This window comes from Lepidochelys kempii, chromosome 5 (genome assembly GCF_965140285.1).
Source record: "Lepidochelys kempii isolate rLepKem1 chromosome 5, rLepKem1.hap1, whole genome shotgun sequence".
Taxonomy (NCBI): Eukaryota; Metazoa; Chordata; order Testudines; family Cheloniidae; genus Lepidochelys; species Lepidochelys kempii.
The window spans coordinates 35,675,068-35,696,659 of NC_136384.1; the positions used below are offsets into that span (position 1 = coordinate 35,675,068).

Consider the following 21,592-nt stretch of genomic DNA (forward strand, 5'->3'; position numbering starts at 1 on the left):
TCTCAGCATGAGAAGATTCTCTTTAAGCAGTTTTGAGTGTCTGTTTCCCCTTTTCCTTTCAGTAGGCTGGTAAACTGCTTTGGCAGTTTTGTTGCTGTCTGTATACTTGTCTCTGTTCTAAAGAAATTTAAAAATATTTTGATGGCTTTCAATTCAATAATACCAGGGAATTCCCACTGACTTCAGTCAGGCCGGGATTTCACCCCCAAAGTACAACTATTTAATCTAAGTGTCAAAATAACTTTAGGAAACAGAATCAAGAAGAATGAATTTCCGGACAGTCAAACTGAGAATAAAACTCACATTATTCTGTCAAATAGTAATTAATAAGACCCCATCCATCAAAATTCTTAAACATGCTTAACTTTAAGCATCTGAGTAGTCCCATTGACTATTCATATGCTTAAGGTTAAGCATGTACTGAAGAGGGAGGAGACTTTCAAAGGCATAAAGGTGCTCAACTCCCATTGACTTTCAAAACATTGAAAGTCAATAGGAGTTGGGCATCTAAGTATACTTGGAGCTTTTGAAAATCTCTCTGCTGGATCAAGGTCTTAGTGCAGATTCAACACTATAAAGTGAAGGACGACTAATTTTAAAAGACCTTATATTTTTTTCACAAACTTGTCTAATTGGGTTTGAGCTCATGCAACTTGTCATATGGTCCTTTTATAAAAAGAAATAACTACAAAAACATTTGCCTTATTTATTGAAATCTGTACATATAATTCTAAAATAATTTCTTATCTCTTGCAATTTTATACATCATGCTTATTGCAAGATTGTACTTTTAATGCACGTTAGGAGATGCACTTGAAAATGTATCCTTCTATGATTTAAGGGCAACATTTTTTAAATTGGGACCTAAAGTTTGGCTCCAAAGTTCATGTTTAGGTGCTTAAATGGCCTGATTTTCAAAAGTGAAATTGCAAATAGTGAAAATTACAAAGAGGTTAAAAAATAGAAGAAGGAAAGAGAAGTAGTAATATAGTACAAACTACTGCTACAGGGGGAAAATAAGACCAGAAGAAACAAACAAATATCATTATTGGTCCATCTGGTACACTGCTACTTAAAGCCATATGACATCATCCGATCCACATTAAAAATCTCAGAAGTTTCCTAGTGCATTAGGGGCGGCTTCAGAGTAGTTGAAGATCTGATGTGATCCTTCCCTTCAACAGAGGTGTATTTCATAATTTTGCTGAGCAGTTTCCCCAAACAATCATGGCTTGGTTATAGGTATATGTAATTCTCATAAAACATTAAACTGTATTATAGTATCGAGATTCAAAAACAACCAACATATGAAGGGGTAATCTTCCGTGTTAATGGCCGTCTTATCTGGAATAACTCATGCTCCTTATCTGCAGATACAGAAATTTGTCTGTCGAGTGTATATATTTGAGACAGTTTAAATCTTTCCCCAGTATTGTTCATACTGTGTGCAGTAGGTGAGAACTAAATCAATTTTTTTAAAACTACTACTTCACTGAAGTAGGTGCAAAAAGGGTCACAGAAATTCTTGCTAATCTTGCTGTACTTTTATTTTACATATATGGGAAGTATAGTGAAAAGAAAATTATCTGTTAAAATTATTTCTTAGTTTTTAATCCATTTCTTCATTGGTGGTAAACTGAAATTGGAAATCTCTTAATTGATCAGTGGGCCCTTTTCTGATTTCCATTATATAAAATTGCACAATTAAAAATAGCAAACTCTTTTCAGTAAACTAGTACTCCAGATTTCAAAAGCAAATGACAACACTGACTTGTCAGAGAAGCAGTTTGACCACAGTAGACTTGCCCACTCCAAATTCATTCCCGACTGACCGGTAGCAGTTAGGCGTTGCAAGCTTCCACAGGTCTATCGCCACTCACTTATCAACTGTCAGGGCAGCTCTCCACTTGGTATTCCTGCACTTCAGGGCAGAGGAAAGCAACTCACAAAGTTCAAGGAAAGTGGCATTACGCATGCGAAAGTTTTGCAGCCACTGTGAATCATCCCATATCTGCAACACTATGCGGTCCCACCAGTCTGTGCTTGTTTGCCAGGCCCAGAATCGGCATTCCACTATATCAGCCAGCCCCACTGCCACCAGGATGTCCCAATTGCCACAGCCCGTGCTTTCAGGAATGTGTGTGTCCATGTCTTCATCACAGTCATCCCCGTGCTGACATCTTTTAGCCTGGTTTTGCACATACTCCAGGATAATGCACGAGGCGTTTACCATGCTCACAACAGCAGCAGTGAGCTGAGTGGGCTCCGTGCTTGCCGTGGTATGGTGTTTGCACAGGTAAAACAGGAAAAAAGGCGCAAAATGATTGTCTGCCATTGCTTTCAGGGAGGGAGGGAGGAAGGGGCGACTGATGACATATACCCAAAACCACCTGCGACAATGTTTTTGCCCCATCAGGCACTGGGAGCTTAACCCAGAATTCCAATGGGCAGGAGAGACTGCGGGAACTGTGGGATAGCTACCCACGGTGCACTGCTCTGTAAGTCGATGCTAGCCACGGTATTGAGGACACATTCCACCAACTTAATGCGCTTAGTGGGGACGTACACAATCAACTGTATAAAATCAATTTCTAAAAATTGACTTCTATAAAATCGACCTAATTTCATACCCCAAGCGTAGCAATCCTCAGAACAAGAATCAAGACTCACTTAGCTTGTTTAACATTTGATTGACTGTTTTGTTTTGTGTTATTTTCTGTAATGGAAGCATTTAAAGGACTGTATAAACTAGTGTATGCAGGGTTGGCTTCTTACGCCTTCATAACATGTGGAAATCGTTTCTAACTGCAGCGCCATCCTTTCCCACAGCAAGCAATGACGGTTGGGTTTCACATTTAAAAGGAGGGGCTGCGGTTTTTGGGTGGATGTGTAGCACACACCTCCTCCCACCCCACCGCGTGGCTATTCTCTGGGATGATCCCTTCACCCCTCCCCCCACCGCATGGCTATTCTTCAGGATGATCCCTTTTAGCCAAGTGCAAACAACCCAACATGAACAGGGTCCTTTTACTGTTCCCTTACAAAAATTCCCATATTTCAACCAGGTGACCATGAATGATATCACTCTCCTGAGGCTAACACAGAAAGATAAAGACCGAATGTTGCTTGAATGCGACCAAAACCCAGGACCATTCGCTGCCATGCTTTGTGCTGCAATGATTCCAGACTACTTGATACTGGCTTGGCGTGGTAAAGTGTCTGATCGTGGAGGACAAAGTAAGGCAGCCCTCCCCAGAAACCTTCTGCAAAGGCTTTCAGAGTACCTCCAGGAGAGCTTCATGGAGATGTCCCTGGAGAATTCCCGCTCCATCCTCAGATACGTTAACAAACTTTTCCAGTAGCTGTTCTGGTCGCGAATGCATCCCGATTCTTCAGGGCAAATCAGACATTAAACACGATTGCTTTTAAACCCTGTACTGTTTAAAACTCACCAGAGTTGTGTTTTCCAGCTTCAGGGTTAGGGATCCCGCCTTGGGAGGGTATTGGCTCCAGGGTGATGAAAAGGTCCTGGCTGCCGGGGAGAACAGATTCACCGCTTGCCTGCTGCTCATTCTCCTCCTCCTCCTCCTCCACAAAATCCTCCGCCCTGTGGCATGAGACTCCCCACTTGAAGGTGTCCACAGACAGTGGTGTGGTAGTGGTAGGGTCCCCCCCTAGAATGCCATGCAGCTGATCATCGAAGCGACATGTATGGGGCTCTGACCCGGAGCGACCATTTGCCTCCTTTGTCTCTTGGTAGGCTTGCCCGAGATCCTTAACTTTCGCGCGGCACTGCTGTGTGTCCCTGTTGTAGCCTCTCTCCACCAGGCCCTGTGCGATGTTTGGCATATACATTAGCATTTCTTCTTTTTGATTGGAGTTCGGCCTGCACAGATTCTTCTCCCCATACAGCAATCAGATCCAGTGTCTCCCTTTCGGTCCATGCTGGAGCTCGTTTGCGATTCTGGGGGAACTGCATGGTCACCTGTGCTGCTGAGCTCGCCATGCTGAGCAAACAGGAAATGAAATTCAAAATTTCCCGGGGCTTTTCCTGTGTACCTGGCTAGTGCATCGGAGTTGAAAGTGCTGTCCAGAGTGGTCACATTGGAGCACTCTGGGATACCTCCCGGAGGCCAATAATGTCGATTTGCGTCTGCACTACCCCAAATTCAACGCAGCAAGGTTGATTTTAGCTCTACTCCCCTTGCTGAGGAGGATTACAGAAGTCGATTTTAAGAGCCCTTTAGGTCGACGGAATGGTGTTGGTTGTGTAGACACATTCATTTTAAAATCAACCTAACATGGCTAAATTTGACCTAACCCCATAGGCATATGGGGCAGAACTGTGCATATGGCTGAAATACATAGAGCACAAGTCAGCCTGTGTATGCAAAGGTGGCTTAAAGCTCATCTTGGCATTGTCCTGATTCTGGTGCTACTCTGTGCAGTCACATCTCCCTGCACCATTTTAGCAGCATGTGACTGCTCTAATTTATGGTGGTCAGCGATGGATTCAATGAGCTGAAAAAGCAGTGGAGAATTGACATAGTTTGAGGGTCTGGCCATGTCCACTTTTCTCTGCTAAACTTGCCAAGGAGAGAGAGAGGCAGTGGCAACAGAACAAGAGCCTCTGCACTGGCTTTACACAACTGATGATAAATCATGGGGTGATCCTACTTAACTTGAATAAACTGGTTGTAGATTTAGATAAGATTAGGCTGGCAGTGTGGCTACACTAGACAATCTGGTCCAGTGTTTTCAAACATTAATTCCAGTGGTAAGTGTCTCCCAGTGAATTTCAACTGGCTGAATAGGGTTTGGGGCGGGAGATGCCCTCACACATAACTGGTTGCTAGACCTTTGGGGTTTGAACGATAATTGCCAAGAATTATACCTGGAAATAAGATGCCACTGTAGAGATTTCAGTTCAGGTGTCCTGATGTCAAGTTATTTACAAGATGAGCAGCTGCATTCTGCATAGCTGGAGCCAGCAGGAGCTCCCTTGTTACTTTTAAATGCTTTTATTACATCTTAAAGAATACTTCTTTTTGATAAGAAATAAACATAAAAAGATGGAAATCGTTTCGGAAAAAGAACAGAAGGATCATCAGCTACTCGATGTTCTCAGTCCTACCTCATAAACTTACAATAATTAGCCTTGTCAAATACAAGTGATGGTAAGATACTGTGAACATGTAAATTGCTACATAAGAAAAAGTATAATTATTCCTTAGTCAAAATATTTCTGGTGAAAAATAAGTCTGAACTCAAATGCTTTTAGAAAAGCTGCCAAATAAAGTCCATTCTATGTTTTCTCTCCATGCTTAAGTACAGCAATGGGTATAAAAGAGAATAAGCATAGATTGCACTCCTAAAAACTGAGGGAAAATACCAGTATGGAGCATTCCTAAATTCACCTAACACTAGCAGGAAAATACAACTTTATTTTCCTTATGTAAATCTTAAATGAAGGACATGTATCTGATAAATATTTTTTTTTCTTACAGGTGCCTTTAAACCTTTCAAATGCTATAATATCTCAGTGTATCCTCTCTATGGAAATAAAATAGGAACTCCACATTCCATACAAGCTTATGTTCAAGAAGGACGTATGTATATTAAACTATCAATACGGTCAAACCCTCTGTATTACTCTCTATCTTGTAATAGCATCTGTGTTATGTGCTTAAGACCTGTGTTACTAAGGGAAGGAAGTAGTGATTAGTGCATAGAACTGTGAGTTAGGATTCCTGGTTTTTATTTTCAGTTCAGGTATTGACTTGCCGTGTATTTCATGGAAAGTAATTTAATCTGTGTACCTCAGTTTTCCCATTTTGTGATATGAGTATAGAGCTTAATTTGCAGGGTTGTTGTAGGTTTGAGTAATGTTTGTAGAGCACTTTGAGAAAAGTGCTTTACAAACATTGTAGAAGAAAACTGCCACAAAATGTATTCAAATTGTTTTTATTATTGTAAATATGGGCCAAATCTTAAACATTGCAGTCTCATTTAGACGTAGTTTACGCTATTTTTCAAGGATGTAACTTACTGAATTTTTTTATATTCAATTTTACTTTTTCCAGTGGAAGGGTGATTTTGGTGTACAGACTAAAATGAGTAGTTTGAAAAGTTTGGAGTTTTGCTCTGTTTTTACAGTGTAATGGAAAATATATGTTCCTGCTTATTAAGATTTGTTTAAATGGTAGAAAATCTTGCCGTTTCACATTGGGCGGAAATTGTGCATTGATTACTGTTTTTAGTAGAACTGTAATGTGAATTGGCTGAATTATACAGCTAATTGTAAGAACCAAGTTTGGTGGTAGATTCAAGATTTCAGGCTGTGGACTGGTGAAGCCTCCAGGGAACTGGGTACAGTACAATGATAATAGAGCATATAATTGTTAAGGAAACCTCGATGTATTGGCTTATTCATGAATGGACAGTTGCTGGTTGGTTTTGAATGCTATTTAGTTATAGTTAAGATGCTTTGGTGGTGGTGGTGGTTGATTTGAGAGAGGGACGAGATGTTATGCCTTTTGAGTGGACTGGAGCATACAGAGCTCTTGCTAAATAGTTTTTGAATTGTGCATATAGAGTTTTGATTACATAGGTAAGGAGGCTGATCTTGTGGATGGAGCGTTGAACTGGGACTTGGGAATCCTGGGTTCAATTCCCCACTTACAGACCTCCTGTGTGACTAGGGCAAGTCACTTAACCTGTCCTGTGCCTTGGTTTCCCATCTGTAAAATGGATGTAATAGTTTCCTAGCTCACAGGAGTGTTAAGGATAAAATCCTTTAGTGATTGTGAGGTGTTCAGATACATACCATCACCACCACAGTAATTATCAAGAGAGAAGGTGCAAACATTACCCAAGTAGATGGCATCTCTGAAAAGATGAGAAAAGCTAGGAATAGTGTCTGATCTCTGATAAAGGGTATATTAGGTAAATAGTACCTGTCCCTTTATATCTCTGCTCTGTACGGATTAGTAAAGTTGTGCCATTTAAAATATTTTATGTACATTTATTACATTTCTGTATTTTTTGTAGGTCCATCAGTTGGTCCTGTGGCTAAAACAGACAATCTGGGGAAAAATGAGGCTATGATAAAATGGAAAAAGATTCCAAAAGATAAAAGAAATGGCTTTATTATTAACTATACAATATTTTATAAACCTGAAGGTGGAAAAGAATTAAGTAAGTAAAAGTTCTCCACTCTGTTACACCAGTGTGCTGACCCAGGATGTCTGTTACTTTATGAAGATATCAGCATACAATACCTGTTGCTAGTTAAAACACTAGAAAGTTTTGCCAGAGAGAATTTCACTCTTTGTAGGCTAAAGTGGTGACTGATCACTTTCCAGATAGTTATGTTTCAGGTGGGGGAGCAGCAGAGTTATCTATGATTTGTGTGCTTTGTCATGGTCACCAAAAGTGCTTTGCTGTTCTCTGTCATTCTCTTCGCAATTATATAATGCTAAGGGCTCAATTATGTAGAACCCAGGCCCAGAATATCTAAGAGTATGTCTACACAGTAAAAAACCAAAACAAACAAAAATGTGACAGATGTAGTCATGTTGCTTAATGCACTACTGGAAGGCATTCAGATACTATAGTGATGACTAAAGTTGTTTGAAATTTTCTCAACTAACATAGTTTATTTACCAAAAAACACAGTTTCAATTGACTGGAAACTATCAGTGAGTTTGACTCCACACGTTTTGGCTGGGATGAGGTTTTCAGGGCTGGCTTCAGATGGGTGTGTGTGTGTGTACACACACTTGTTTGGGATGTAGGAAATTGCCTGTCCTTCCTGCCTGTCTTGTAGATAGGTACTGCTGTATCCCACTGCTTTTTGTCATTCCATATTTCAGAAATGCTTGTTGTGTCAAGGTCCATTTCCATTGCTAGGCATTCTTTCTTATTTTTGCTTTAAGCTTCTCTCTTGGTCTGTAGGCATTTAAGGCATTCTAGCTTTTATTTAAAAAAAAAATAATCTCAAACCAGTGGGTCCTATTGGAACTTCATTTGCTTCTGGATGCCCAAATCACAGTAGGGGCCAATAGTACGCTTGCCAATATGTAAATGGAAGGAGGAAGTTGCAACTATTCCTATATGATGTAGACATCTCCACGCTTATTCTTGCTATCTTATTTCTTGTCTGGTTTTATGCAGTATGCTCTTTGCCATGCCATCTCTGAAGACCACTCAGCTTTCAAGATGATTCTGTTACTCTCACATTAGTGGTGCTGGCTTCCGGTTTTCCCTGGAGGTACTCAACCCCCACTCAGCCACAGGCCTTGCCACCACTCCACCCCTTCCCCCAAGGCCTGCCCTGCCTTTTCCCCTGAGTGTGCCCCATTTCCACTCCTTCCCCTCCATCCCAGTGCCTCCTACCTGTCGCAGAAGAGCTGATCCACGGCCGGAAGAGGAGCTTGCCTGCCGTTGGGTGCTAAGCATCCACTAATTTTTTTGGAGCACCCTTGGAGTTGGCACCTCTGTCTCAGATCCTTAATTATTTAGACCTGGGGTTCTCATCTTGTGGGTGGTCCGGTGACAGACTGCAGAATCTCTCACAGAAACAATTAAATTGCAGGATTGTGAAAATTATACAACATAAAGTTTACCAAATATTTTAAAATCTTAGCTTCTTAACCGATTCACTTGTCCCTAACAACAATTTAATTCTGCATTTCTAATTAATGTTTAGACAGTGGATAGTCTAACAAAGAAAATTATACAAACTTGAACGATCATTATTTTGATAGTTCTTTAAGTTCTTCTCTGCAGTTCAGCCTGACCTGCCTTGTGTTAATGGGTCTAAATATTTTCAGCCCTACCATTTTTCTGTAATTCTGTGAGATCTCATAAATAAAACTTTTTTGGCTGTTTCACTGCTTGAATGGAAGACATCCAAGAAACACCTAGGTGTGGCATATAATGGTGGTATTAAGTATGTAGGGTGGACTGGACTGTGCTGTGCTGAACAAATGTGGGATGGTAACGCTGTCTTTTAGTTCAGACATAATACCAAGGTTCTACAGCTTGCAATAACAGAGATGCCATAGTACTTTTATTAAGGGTAAAATATTGGCTCTGGTTATTATATTTTACCTATCTAAACTCAATAGTGAATTTTCAGTTGGATATAGAATTATTCACTTTCTGTCCTGAACTGTGATGTTGTATTGTTATGCTCTGTTTAACAAAATTTCAGTGTTCCACACTGATGATCCCTTTGATTATATTTTATTTCAGCTTGTCTCTAAAGCATTTGGGGATCTTTCAGTGTGAACAGTGCTATATAAATGTAAAATTGTAATGGTTAACGCTTGCTTTTCTTTAATTTCTATATCTTTTTTTATTTATAATATCTTTGACTGAAAAGATGAAACTGTGAACTCTGATGTTCTGCAATACAGACTGAAATCTCTGCAAGCAAACACCCAGTATACTGCTCATGTCATGGCAGCCACCAAAGCTGGTGGAACCCATGGAAACAGGATAACCTTCAGCACTTTGAAATTCAGTAAGTAATTTTCAGTGTTAACTGTCATTGCTTTTCCAGTATTTTTGTGTAAGAGACAGAGTTTTTTGATTTAGGCATTTCTTAGGCCAATCCCAATCTACTCTGCCTCTGACTTTTTGAACAAAACAAAGAAAAATAAAAAAATAGTTTAAATTTAATTCAGCTCATTGGAAGACATTGTAAGCCAAATCTACAAAAGATTAAAAGTTTTAAAAACTAAGGTCCCAATACTGCAAGCAACAATACACAGGCAGACTGTTGTGCTCACATGAATCTCCGCTCTGCGCACATGCAGTAGTCTGCTTCTGTGCTGTTAATTAGAGGACTGGGACCTACTATGTCACCAGAAGGGGAAAATGTGTATCTTAGAAACTGGGCTCAAAATATTTATGCATTGTGATTGTCTTGTTGTCTTTTTTTTTTTTTTCCCCCTCCCCATATGGAACAACTCCCTGCTAACCAACCACATTTTCCTCTGAATTGAATTTGGCCAGTAGGATACTCAATACACACTGGTGGTTAATATAAAATCTTTTTCTTATTTTCTTACTGTCTATATTTGTATCTTTCTCCTAGGGAGATCATAGGATAGCTATGAATTGAAGTTAAAATTGTCATATCAAGATGTTAAATGGAAGAAACAATGAATGCCAACATTTCCTTATTTCTGCTGGCAGAACACTCTGAGACATGTCCCCTGTATCTGACTTTCTGTTCATTTTGTAGTGTGCGGGGGGGGGGTGGCACTGGATCAGCTGCTGGAATAAAATTACATAGTACTGTCTATAGCTCTGCAGTTGTGACTAGAGCTAGGCAAATCTTTTTTGGACAAATAGATTATTCACCAAAATATGGGTTTTTTTGGTTGACCCAAAACTTCTTCCCAGCTGAAAGCAATTGAATCAAATTTGAGAAGTTTTACAGGGCCAGCTTCAGTAAACTGTCAGGGTGAGGGTGTCTGTCCTTTAGTTCAGTAGTTAGAATGCTTGCTTGGGGTGGGAGACTCAGGTTTGAATCCCCACTCTGGAGCAGGGACTTGAACTCAGATCTCCCACATTCCAGGTGAGCAGTCTAACCGCAAAGCTAAAAGCTACTGGGTGTGTGGGGGGGTACTCTCTCCCTGATTCAGAGGAGGGGTTTAAATCCAAATCTCCTGCCTCCCAGATGATCACCAAGATATAGAGTCAGTCTCACTCTCTCTTTCTTTGGTCCTGTGAATATTAAAGTATTTATAACACGTGGAGCAGCTTCAACAGGAGATACTGAGAGCAACCAACTTCAGATTAGCATGTAGTCTGGTGGTTAGGATGCTCATGTAGGAGTGGGCAATGCTGAGTTTAAGTTACTGCTACAGCAAGGAGAATCAAATTTGGATCTCCAACATCCAGGCAAGTGTCCTAACTACTGGACTAAACATTATGAGTAATGGATATGCCCAGAGACAGTTTGCTGAAGCTACCTAGACTTCTCCGGTTTGATGACAGATTTTGAACATTTGTAGGAAATGAACCAAATAATTATTTTCTGGTTTTGTTTGTGGCTTGATACCAACTTGATACTGGCTGCCAACTAGACATCGAGCATCTCCCGTCAACATAGCGTAGTGCGGACCCTCCGGTAAGTAGATCTAAGTATGTCGACTTCAGCTACGTTATTCACATAGCTGAAGTTGCATAACTTAGATCGATCTCCCCCGTAGTATAGATAAGGCCTGAGCATGTGTTGTACAGTGGCAGACAGTACCTTAGTCAGTTGGTCAAGGATGTGACAACCAGCGCCTTTATAACTTGTGCTACTAAGATGGCTTTAATTATATAGTCTAAAAGTGAAAATTTGCTCTGTAGTGTAATATACTAAGAAATGTTTCAATGCTTGTTCTTTCTCTAAAGGTGAAGAAGACTTTATTTTTATAACATTACCGTTTGGATTTTGTATGCTCTTATTATTAATCCTTGGCATAACCTGTACTCTAAAAAAACACACGTGAGTAAATTTTTCTGTGCTTGTTAAAGGTGAAAATAATGCATTTTAACACACAAAAGGTTAGTATTTTTATTTAAAGACAATGCTGGCTTGTTAAAGACTCAAATCTGTATGGAGATAAGAAAATGTCCTGATTTGCTAAAATTAAACAAATAGACATATGTTTAGAATTATTGTGACTGCAGCCAATAGATGTATTTCGTCACTAGTGTTTGTTTTTGCAACTATATCTCTCACTCACACTCACCCTATATTTAAAGACCATGTAGGTTGCAAAGTCAGACAATCAAAAGTTAGGAAATGTCAGAACTAAGATTGTCTGCGCAACCTTAAGTTCAGTAGTTAGAATGCTTGCTTGGAGTGTGGGAAACTCAGGTTTGAATCCCCATTCTGGAACAGCATGTGCTGGGTCATCATCGAAGACTGCCATAACACGAAATATATGGCAGAATGTGGATAAAACCACAGAGCAGGAGATATACAATTCTCCTCCAAGGAGTGCAGTCACAAATTTAATTAATGCCTTATTTTTTAATGAATGTCATCGGGATCGGCCAGAATAGCATTACTGATTAACGAAGCCATACCAGAGCCAGCCAGGACAGAGTGACACACCCATGCCACCACTGTTTTTTATATCAACAAGGGGAATGAGATTGATCGCCTCTGCATATAAAGCAGCAAATCTCTGAAACTGGTGCATCAGTCCCCTGATCCTCCTGTCTGCAGTCTATCTTCCTGGAATGCAGAAGGTAGTCACAGACTCACTCATCAGACGCTCTATCAACTTGTCAGGTAGGAACTTCACAGCTCAGTGGGTATATGACATGTTCACATGATGAGGGACCCCGACCAGAGACCTATTCGCTTCCCAGATGAAAAGCAAATGCACCACATACTGCTCCTGGGGAGCTCTCGGCCATTGTTCCTAGGGCAATGCTCTCCTGATCAGACCAACTCAACTACGCCTTTCCTCCACGACCACTCTTGCCTGGAGTGCTGCACAAGAGCTGATGAGACAGAACAATGGACATTCTGGTCGCCCCCTGCTGGACCAGACAATTCTGATTTCCCAATCTCCTCCACATGTCATCCTGCCCTCAATTCTCATCCTGAACTTCCCCAATCTGCTGACTAGAGTGACAAGATGTCCCGATTTTATAGGGACAGTCCTGATATTTGGGGCTTTTTCTTGTATAGGAATCTATTACGCCCCCATCCCGTCCTGATTTTTGACACTTTCTATCTAGTCACCCTGCTGCTGATCCAGTACAATGGCGAGATCAGGCATCAGTCCACATGCGCTCCACCTCAGTGCATGATACTTGGATGGGCATCTGCTTTACAATGGTTGTGTTCTTCGGCTGTACAAGATATTTTCTCCAGCAGCAGGAAGAATTCCGCTGGACAATGTTTCCAAGCCAGGTGGAGATGTTTCTTGTCTTGGGCACAACAGTGGGAATTACCTTCATCCTGGATTACATTCTGTCTTTAAAGTCATCAGGTTTCGCCATCAGCTCTTTGAGAGTCCTCTTACTGGCAATTAGTGTGTTCCACCCTCCAATGGAAGGTTGCTCTGTCTTTACATGCCCACTAACTGCTAGGTTTTGGAGAGGCCATTAGCAATCAGGAGGTCCTCTAGACTGTTTATTGCAGTAGCGGAGTGACTTAGGGTACAGGTCATCACCATACAGAGAATCTCCAAATGGATTTCTGATTGCATTAAACTCTGCTACCTACTATTGGGCCTCCATCTCCCTCCCTCCCCCCCCCCCAGGGTGTGGGCTCACACCATGAGAACGCAGGCTTCAATCCTGGCCTCCCTTCAGACATACGTAGGGCAGCCACGTGGAGTTCGGTACACACCTTTGCAGCACACTACACCTTGGTGCAGGACTCAATGGCAGATGAATCCTTAGGCACAGCAGTTCTCTGCAAGATCATTCCATCCTCATCCTCGCACCCTTCTCCCACTTAAGTACTGCTTGTTAATCACCCTCCGTTAACATAAGAGAGTCTCCCTACTGTCATATTTGGTGCCTGTCCCAGCCTTGGCCTGGAGCGGAATTACAAGGAAAGTGTGGCTTTGCACCTGAAGTCCTGGGCTGGAACATGCTCAGTTGCTCTGTGAGAATAGTGCATGCACAGTCTGGTCACATGTAGATGCTGTGAGGTGTGGTGCCTCCTCACTGATGACAAAATCTTTGGAGACTTTAGCTACTAAACCATTAGAAGTCTTTACTGAGCATGTGCAAACTGATTTTTTTTTTTAAAGGGTTACAATTTGGCCAAATTTGGGCAGATTTTCATGCGAAGAGCAAAAAACATATCCCTGACGTAAAGGCTACCCCTGGCCAAATTTCCAGTCCCTGCTCCAAAGCATAGGATTCCTAGAACTTCACAAAGAAATGGTCCTAAGACTTTTTAACACTGCAAAACAACATATTTTCCCCTAACTTATTGTCAGAAAAGACTGAGCTGTTTAGGCTGAAATTTAAAAATCTGCTGAAGGCAGACATCTGATGTGGAAAATTTCAGCCCCCAAATGTTAAAATTTGGTAAAGTTATAGTGATTGAAAACAGGGTCTTATAATAGGAAGCTTCGAGTAGTGTTGGTACGTAGCATTGCCAGCTCCACCCATAGTACCCACCGTAACATGGAGCTTATATAGCCTCAACATCGTTGTAGTCTCTTGTCTTTTATATTTGTGTGTGTGTCTCTCTCTCTCTCAATATGTTTATGAAAAACTAGGCCCCAAGCCTGCAAAAATCTAAGTACTTGCATAACTTTACTCATATGTGTAGTCCATAGGTTTCAAAGGGACTACTTATGTGAGTAAAGTTATGCACACATGTAAATAATTGTGAGTTCAAGGATATAATTGGTACGGGCAGCAATTCTGTTTGTCTTTAAAGCATTCACAAAGCTAATTTTAATTACTAATGTTTATTAAAGTGGTTTATGCACTTTTTAATATATAAATACATGAATTGGCTCTGCCCTATTTTGGCTGGGAGCTCCTACTGTTCAGGTTGTGTTCCCATGTAAATTCTAATTTTAAATTTTTTTCTGACTGCTACAGAATGCTGAGTATTGATTTGGAGACAGTGTCCTGAGTGCAGTCAATCTTTTCTGTGAAATAGGCTGATAATTATGTTACAGTTTAAAAAAAACAAAGAGCATATTTTTGCTGTCGAGTTAACTCGAATGTCACCCACATGCACAAACCGTTCACTCGAGTTGGCTTGCCTCTCGGGGGTATTGGTAAGGCTATGATTTTGGCATGGGTATTTTTAATAAAAGGTATGAAGAGGACATGGGCAATAAACAATAAATCACAGAAACGTACACACAGTAATGCAGTTTTCACTACATCAATACAATTGCCTGGGGCCCCACGCCACGGGGCACCCTGTGAAGCTAAGTTAAGGGCGGTGGGGCTCAGGCTTCAGCTGAAGTCGAAGCCTGAGCCCTGCCACCTGGGGCTGAAGCCAAAGCCCAAGTCCTGCCACAGAATCCGTGACAAGAATTGTAGCCTCAGGTATTGGATTCAGCTCAAGTCAGCACAACTCATCAGCTGCTAATAAAACCACAGTGAGGAGTTCCTGTATTGTTTTGCACTGCGACTGTTCTCACTTGAGCTAGATTAACTCAAGAGGAGTTAAGTTAACTTTACAATGAGGACATACTCTAAAAAATAACCCAGACACTCTTCATTCTAAGCCTAATTTAGGCATGTCATAATAAAGACTTGGCTTATGTAGCTTGAATAGTTACAATTGCAGCTTTATTTTCTGTATTTAATGGTAAACATTGGTTTAAACCAAAAACTCAGGTTCCAGGTAACACATTGGTATTGCTTTTAAACAGTTTTTCTCTAGCCCATGAGAATTGACTTGAGAGAAAGCAGTTCCCCTTATTATAATAATTAGATAATGAATACAGAGAAAGGACTTCCCTTGACAAATGTTCACCATTCACATTTTCTGTATTTAATCCTTTCATGTACTGGTACAGTATTCCTATGGCATTCATCATGTCAGTCATCTAATTCCTACATCAAAAGGCCAAATCTCCTTTCTGAATTGCAGGTTGAAAAAGGTTTGCTGGCCTGATATACCAGATCCTGCAGAGAGCATTGCTGTGGAGTGGCCTACTGATGTGCTTAAGGTAACATCAGATTGCTGTTAAGAAAAACAAATATGTGATGTGGGTAAATGTGAGTAAATTTTCTGATAAACAATTGAAGCATGATGGACTAGATTAATTAAATCAGTGATGATTATAATGATGCTCTCTCAGGGATGAATTTGACCAAACGTAACCTTCTTTTATAGATACCTCCATAGGCACCTATATTTACTACTTTCTAATATAGCATGATAAGTTGTACTCCTGTAGTTCATTTTCCCCAACTTGTCTTGCATGAGATGAGTTTCTGCCTGTGATGGGACCTATGTTCCAGATGCTCATCTGTCTGCCCAGTTAAGTGGGCAGTCATCTCTAAAGTAATTCGCCCATTCTCATTAGATTACAACATATCTTAAGAGTTTACATCCTAAAATATGAGTCAGAGTACCATGTTTAAAATTATAGCATTTATTACCCTTTTTAATAGACAAAATTCATACAGAATAAGTGTAAACAAAACCATATTACTAAAACTGTCAGATGTTTATACTTTTGTGAAGTTTTGTTGCAGAGAAAGATAAAAGATAAACTTAACAAAAACTGACAAACACTCATGAAGAATGTTCTAGCCTGACCCATCACAGGAGATGACAGGTATGCAGAAGTCTGTATGCCTGTCTCTGAGAGGGTCTGAGAGTGCTTCTCTGTCACCCTTAGTTCTTAGTGTTTAATTTCCCAGGCCCCCTCTCAGCTTTCCTGTGGAGGAGGAAGATCAAGGTTCTTCTCTGAGTGCCTGTCGTGTATTTTTCTTTTGGTGCACATGTGCTTGAGATTGGAATCTTTTGGCCAACAGTGTCCTTTGAGCTGTGTCTGTGCCCTGCTTATCCTCAGGCCCCACCTTCCCCACCCAATGGTATAAAGAGCAGAGTGAGTCCAACTGACCTGTTCCTCCTTAGTGCCTATCATATTATCGTATCATATCTTCAGTTTTGCCACTGGATCCATTTTCATTTATTTGCATAGTATTTACTGAAATCTAATAGAGTTGGACAGATGTCACTAAAAGCGTAATTTAAAGACAATGGGGTTGCAGGTATAACTCAGGGAAAATTTTGCCTGTAGAATTTACTGGTCATCATATGCAAAATGAAAATACTCTAGCGTGATTCCTGGCACAGTTTGAGTTTACAGGGCTTGTCAGTTAGAAAACAGTCATTTTACTAGTAAACTGAGAAAATTTGATATGGAATCATTGAGACAATAAATGTGGAGCTTCACACTGCCATTTTCATAGTCACTTTTCGGAAAACTGTATTTCAAGAGAAATGCATATCAAGGTTTCATTAACTGGCTTCTTAAACATACAGACTTGAACAGAGCTGAAGTGTGTGTGTGTGTGTGTGTGGGGGGGGTGTTCTTTTAAAAGATCTTTCTAATGTATCTTCCTTTGTACTGATGTAAGTTTCAAGGGTCTCTTTTTTTTTTTTTTAACTGACAGAATAATTCGCCTCTGAAGAAAGTACAATCTGAGGATGGGACAGTAGATCCTGAAGGCATCTGTGTTTTGGAATCATGCTTTCTTGCTGAAGACCATACTGCATTATTAGTAAAGAGTCATGAGAACTATGATTCTAAACATACAAATGTTTGTAAAAAGGACATAGGTAATGGAAATAAAAATATTTTTTATGGTGAAGAATATGAAGTTGTAAAACCACTATCACCATCAATTCCATATATAGTTACAGAACAAGACCAGAGGAGTCAAATGCTGCTTTCAGCTTTGATCCCTACCAGGAGAATCCAACATCAGCATCTAGAAATATCAAAAGAGGGCTTATGTAAGTCCTTGCATTCTTCAGTCGAGAATTCCAAAGAGAATGAAAAGGAGGAAATTCTAGAATGCACAGATTTCAAAGAAGAAACTAAAATCAATCCATATCTGAAAAATTCTGTAATACAAGGGAATTTCTAATTTCTGTGAATTTGCCAGAATACAATAAGGAAGCCAAAAACCAGTTGCTTGTCTTAGCCCCTTTCCAGCAAAACACTCTAAGGCAACCACATGTGACACTGGACATCCTTTGAACAGACCACAGCTGATCAGTACATATCTGCAAAGTCATTTTGAGGTATTGTACTGTCCAGCTGGTCTCCTGCTTTCTCCTGGAGGGAGTGTTGCCTTCCATACATACATGCATTCAAGTTCTCTTGGCATTACTTACTTGACTGAAAATTCCTAGTTTGTTTGAACCACTTTGAAGGAATTCATGCATTTCATCATCTGTTAATTTTGACTTCATATTATTCTGTTTAACAGACAGAGAAATATGTGCCAGTAGTAAGGCAAAGGAAGCACACTTAATTCTTCTTATCCCTTCCCTTCCAGTTTACTAAAACAAATTTATTTTTACCGTGACAGCATCCATCAGTGCAAGCAGGATGCTGATTTCCTTCTTGACAGTCTCTTCCTGAAGCTGGCTGTTGCTAAGGCAGTGCATGCTTACTCAAACACAGCCAGGATCTTCAAATCCCTTCCTTTCTTCTTTCTTAAAGTTACAAGATATAGAACTTCTCTCTTCCCATTCTTCCTTCCCTTAACTTTTTTTTTCAGTTCTGTTTGTAGTGTTCCTGCTATTTGTCAAATAATTGGAGGCTTCACTGTTCATCTTGCCACTTCAATCGTCTGGTTTGAATGTTCTGTTTCCTGTTTGTGTCTGACAAGATTTTATCTGTGGCCATAGATTTTACTGGATTCTCTGTCATGCTCCTGTTTCCTTTTCTCTTGGTTTTATCTTCTGTATTTTACTCTGTTTTTCATTTCTCCTGTTTGTTTGTCACTCATTGTCACTCCATGTGCCCCATCCTATCATCTTACTCCTTTTGTCACTGTAGTTCTCTCCTGGCCCTCCAGCTGCTTCTCCAGTTGATGCATTGACTTCCTTAACTGAAATGGCTTAATTGAACACAGCCTCTTGTGTAGAAAAGAGCACTGAATCTATATTCAACGCAGTATTTCTCCTCTAATTAAAGGAAAATGCTTAATCGAACTGAGTAGTCAAAGGAGTCCCTGGAAGATTATCACATTAAACCTAGACTTTCTGGAAATTACACTTGGAAATCCTAGAATCTTCTTTGAGTATGCCATCTTTAGAAATGTCTAGGCAAGTAGGACTCAGTCCTGAACTCAATTTTGCACTATATAACTTCATTGAGTTCAGTAGTGTTACTCTTGAAATGAGATCAGAATCAGTCCCATAGAGAATTCTGATAATTTGATGATTTGCAAAAACATTAAAAAATGACCCATCTCAGTTGCTTAATACCCAGATATGCACACTTGTAAGTGGATACTTCAGCACTTAATTCCAATTTCCCTTTGGTTTCTACTGCTTGTTTTTCTACCATCCCCATCTTCCTGTTCTTTGGGATGATTCTGTATGCACTCTGGTGATGTCTCAAATACTATTATTCAGGTTAGGAAGGTCGGTTAATTGTGATTAACTGAGATACAATATCTAACAGTTCTCAACCCCATGAACTGGAAGGAGTTAGTGGCAGATTTCATTTGTGATGGCTCGTTGACTCTAGACTTCCCTCAGCCTCTGCCCCTTGGTCCGATTTATTGACATCCCAAGACATGCTGCAAGGCCTACCTGTCTTTCCAGGCTTTCCCTGAGCAGGTTACTCAAACTGGTCTCAGTGAAATGTTTGAAGGGAAAGAATTTTTTTTGGATGGGTTGCAAATGTTGGAAATAATTCACCTGAATTTTTAAAATGTTTTTATTGTAATATGCCAAGTGTATTAGATGTTTTTGACAAATCAAAGTAAGCAAACCTATTGAGCATGGAAGAGGGAAACTCTTGTGGTTACACCAGAGGCACATTAAAAATCAAGAGAAAAATGTTCATAAGGGGACTGGTTCTTTATAGACCTGAAAAATGGAATCAAAAAGTCAGTTAGAATAAAGGCCAAGCCGCCTTCTGTATTTATATAGATCCAATCACACTGACAGAGCTCAGTAAAAACTATTAAAAGTTAAAATGACAGGTGTTCAAGTCCCCATTCATGGTTTGGGTAGCCAGGCCTAATGAGATACGTGGCTTGTCCATTGATTATTTTCAAGATATTATTAACCATTTTTATTTTCTTTGCATTTTATCCCAATAGCACAACGAAGGTGACTGAGGGTATGTCTACACTGCGGCTAAGTGTGTTCCTCCCAGCCCCCATGGACAGACAGATGTGTGCTAGATCTCCTTGAGCTATCAGGCTAAAAATAGCTGTGTGGATGTAGCGGCATGGGCTAGCTACCTGAGTAAAGATCCAAGCAGTTGGGTGGGCTTATACTCGGGTGGCTGTCCTGTGCGGCAATGTCCACACTGCTATTTTTAGCATGCTAGCTCAAGCAGAGCTAGAGTGTGTGTCTCTACCTGGGCTGGGAGGCATGCTTCCAGCTGCAGTGTAGATAAATTCTAAATGGTGTCAGGGACTGATAATGGGCTATAAAGCCATTAATTTTGAAATCAGTGAATTGAATGTAGCCCACAGAAATTGTTACAATGTGAAAAGGGTTGGGAGACCAATGTGAAATGAATTGTTGGGCTGCTGGCTACCAGAATTTGCATTAATTGGTATCCTAAGACTAGGACTCCTAGGCACTACAGTAATCATCATCATCATCCTTGCTGGCATTCTTCATCTGGGATACTGAATGTGCATGGAGAGTCAACTTAATCCTCTTACTCTTAGGGATGATCCCTCCAAATCAGAGCTGAGGCTGCTTATTGAGACTGTGGGAAAGTGTGCATTGCCTGTTGTGTATAATTAATGGATACTAACATTTACTATTTAAAAAAACTTTGAAAACATATTCCTGCAAACACCAAATTGCCTAGAACTTTGCTCAAACTTATTCAGTGTGAATGCAGAGATTGTCTCCTGGGCCATCTTCCCTCCCATTGACCATCAAATAATATCATTGTGGCATCTGTATCAATTGTTTACATGGGGAAGTGATATGAGGGAGGTATTAATGCAATTTAGCTGCTGGAAATAAGGCGACATAAACATGTGACCAGCTTTCTGAAGACCACCAGTAAGTGCTTCACAGATCAGCATTGGTTCATGGACCAGTTACAGAAAGTGGTCTAAAACGTAGGACACTCTACACTATAATCTTTATTAAATACTGGACTGCATGCATAAATGCATGTACTGCATGAACAAGACCAGTAATCTGTAATCTTTTCCATACAGTCAAATACTTGTGTATAAAAAAGCCAAGTGATTGCAGTCACACAACTGTCATATCTAATGCACTATTTTAATCAGATGTTTCCATTTATTTTTGAATGTATCTGCTCTGTATCAGTTATTTAAAAAATAAATCAGTAAGAGTTTTAAGGTAGTAGTGGGGTTTTTGTGTTTGGTAGGTTGTTTTTACTGCTCGAGCATGTGAATACACACCCTTAAATTTTCTAAGCAATGAGAAGTGAGGAAGGATGGGTTTTGGTGAGAAAGGCATAGGACTGGGAATTAGGACTGGCTCTGTTCCCCTTTCTGTGTAATCTTGGATGACAGGTTTCAGAGTAACAGCCGTGTTAGTCTGTATTCGCAAAAAGAAAAGGAGTACTTGTGGCACCTTAGAGACTAACCAATTTATTTGAGCATGAGCTTTCGTGAGCTACAGCTCACTTCATCGGATGCATACTGTGGAAACTGCAGAAGACATTATATACACACAGAGACCATGAAACAATACCTCCTCCCACCCCACTGTCCTGCTGGTAATAGCTTATCAAAAGTGATCATGAAGTTGGGCCATTTCCAGCACAAATCCAGGTTTTCTCACCCTCCACCCCCCCCCCCCCCCACACACACAAACTCACTCTCCTGCTGGTAATAGCCCATCCAAAGTGACAACTCTCTTCACAATGTGTATGAT

At 40.3% G+C, this 21,592-nt stretch overlaps 1 protein-coding gene across 1 annotated transcript in view; it reads left to right on the forward strand.

The window, feature by feature from the left end:
- The window catches only part of IL31RA (interleukin 31 receptor A), a 66,487-nt gene extending 45,452 nt beyond the window's left edge, over window positions 1–21,035 (forward strand). The window contains 7 exon segments of the mRNA XM_078853000.1: window positions 5,508–5,609; window positions 7,051–7,197; window positions 9,389–9,529; window positions 11,419–11,512; window positions 15,605–15,683; window positions 17,143–17,599; window positions 17,602–21,035. Coding sequence (XP_078709126.1) covers window positions 5,508–5,609; window positions 7,051–7,197; window positions 9,389–9,529; window positions 11,419–11,512; window positions 15,605–15,683; window positions 17,143–17,599; window positions 17,602–17,732 — 1,151 coding nt within the window. The 3' untranslated portion in view covers window positions 17,733–21,035.
- The last annotated feature ends 557 nt before the right edge of the window (window positions 21,036–21,592 follow it).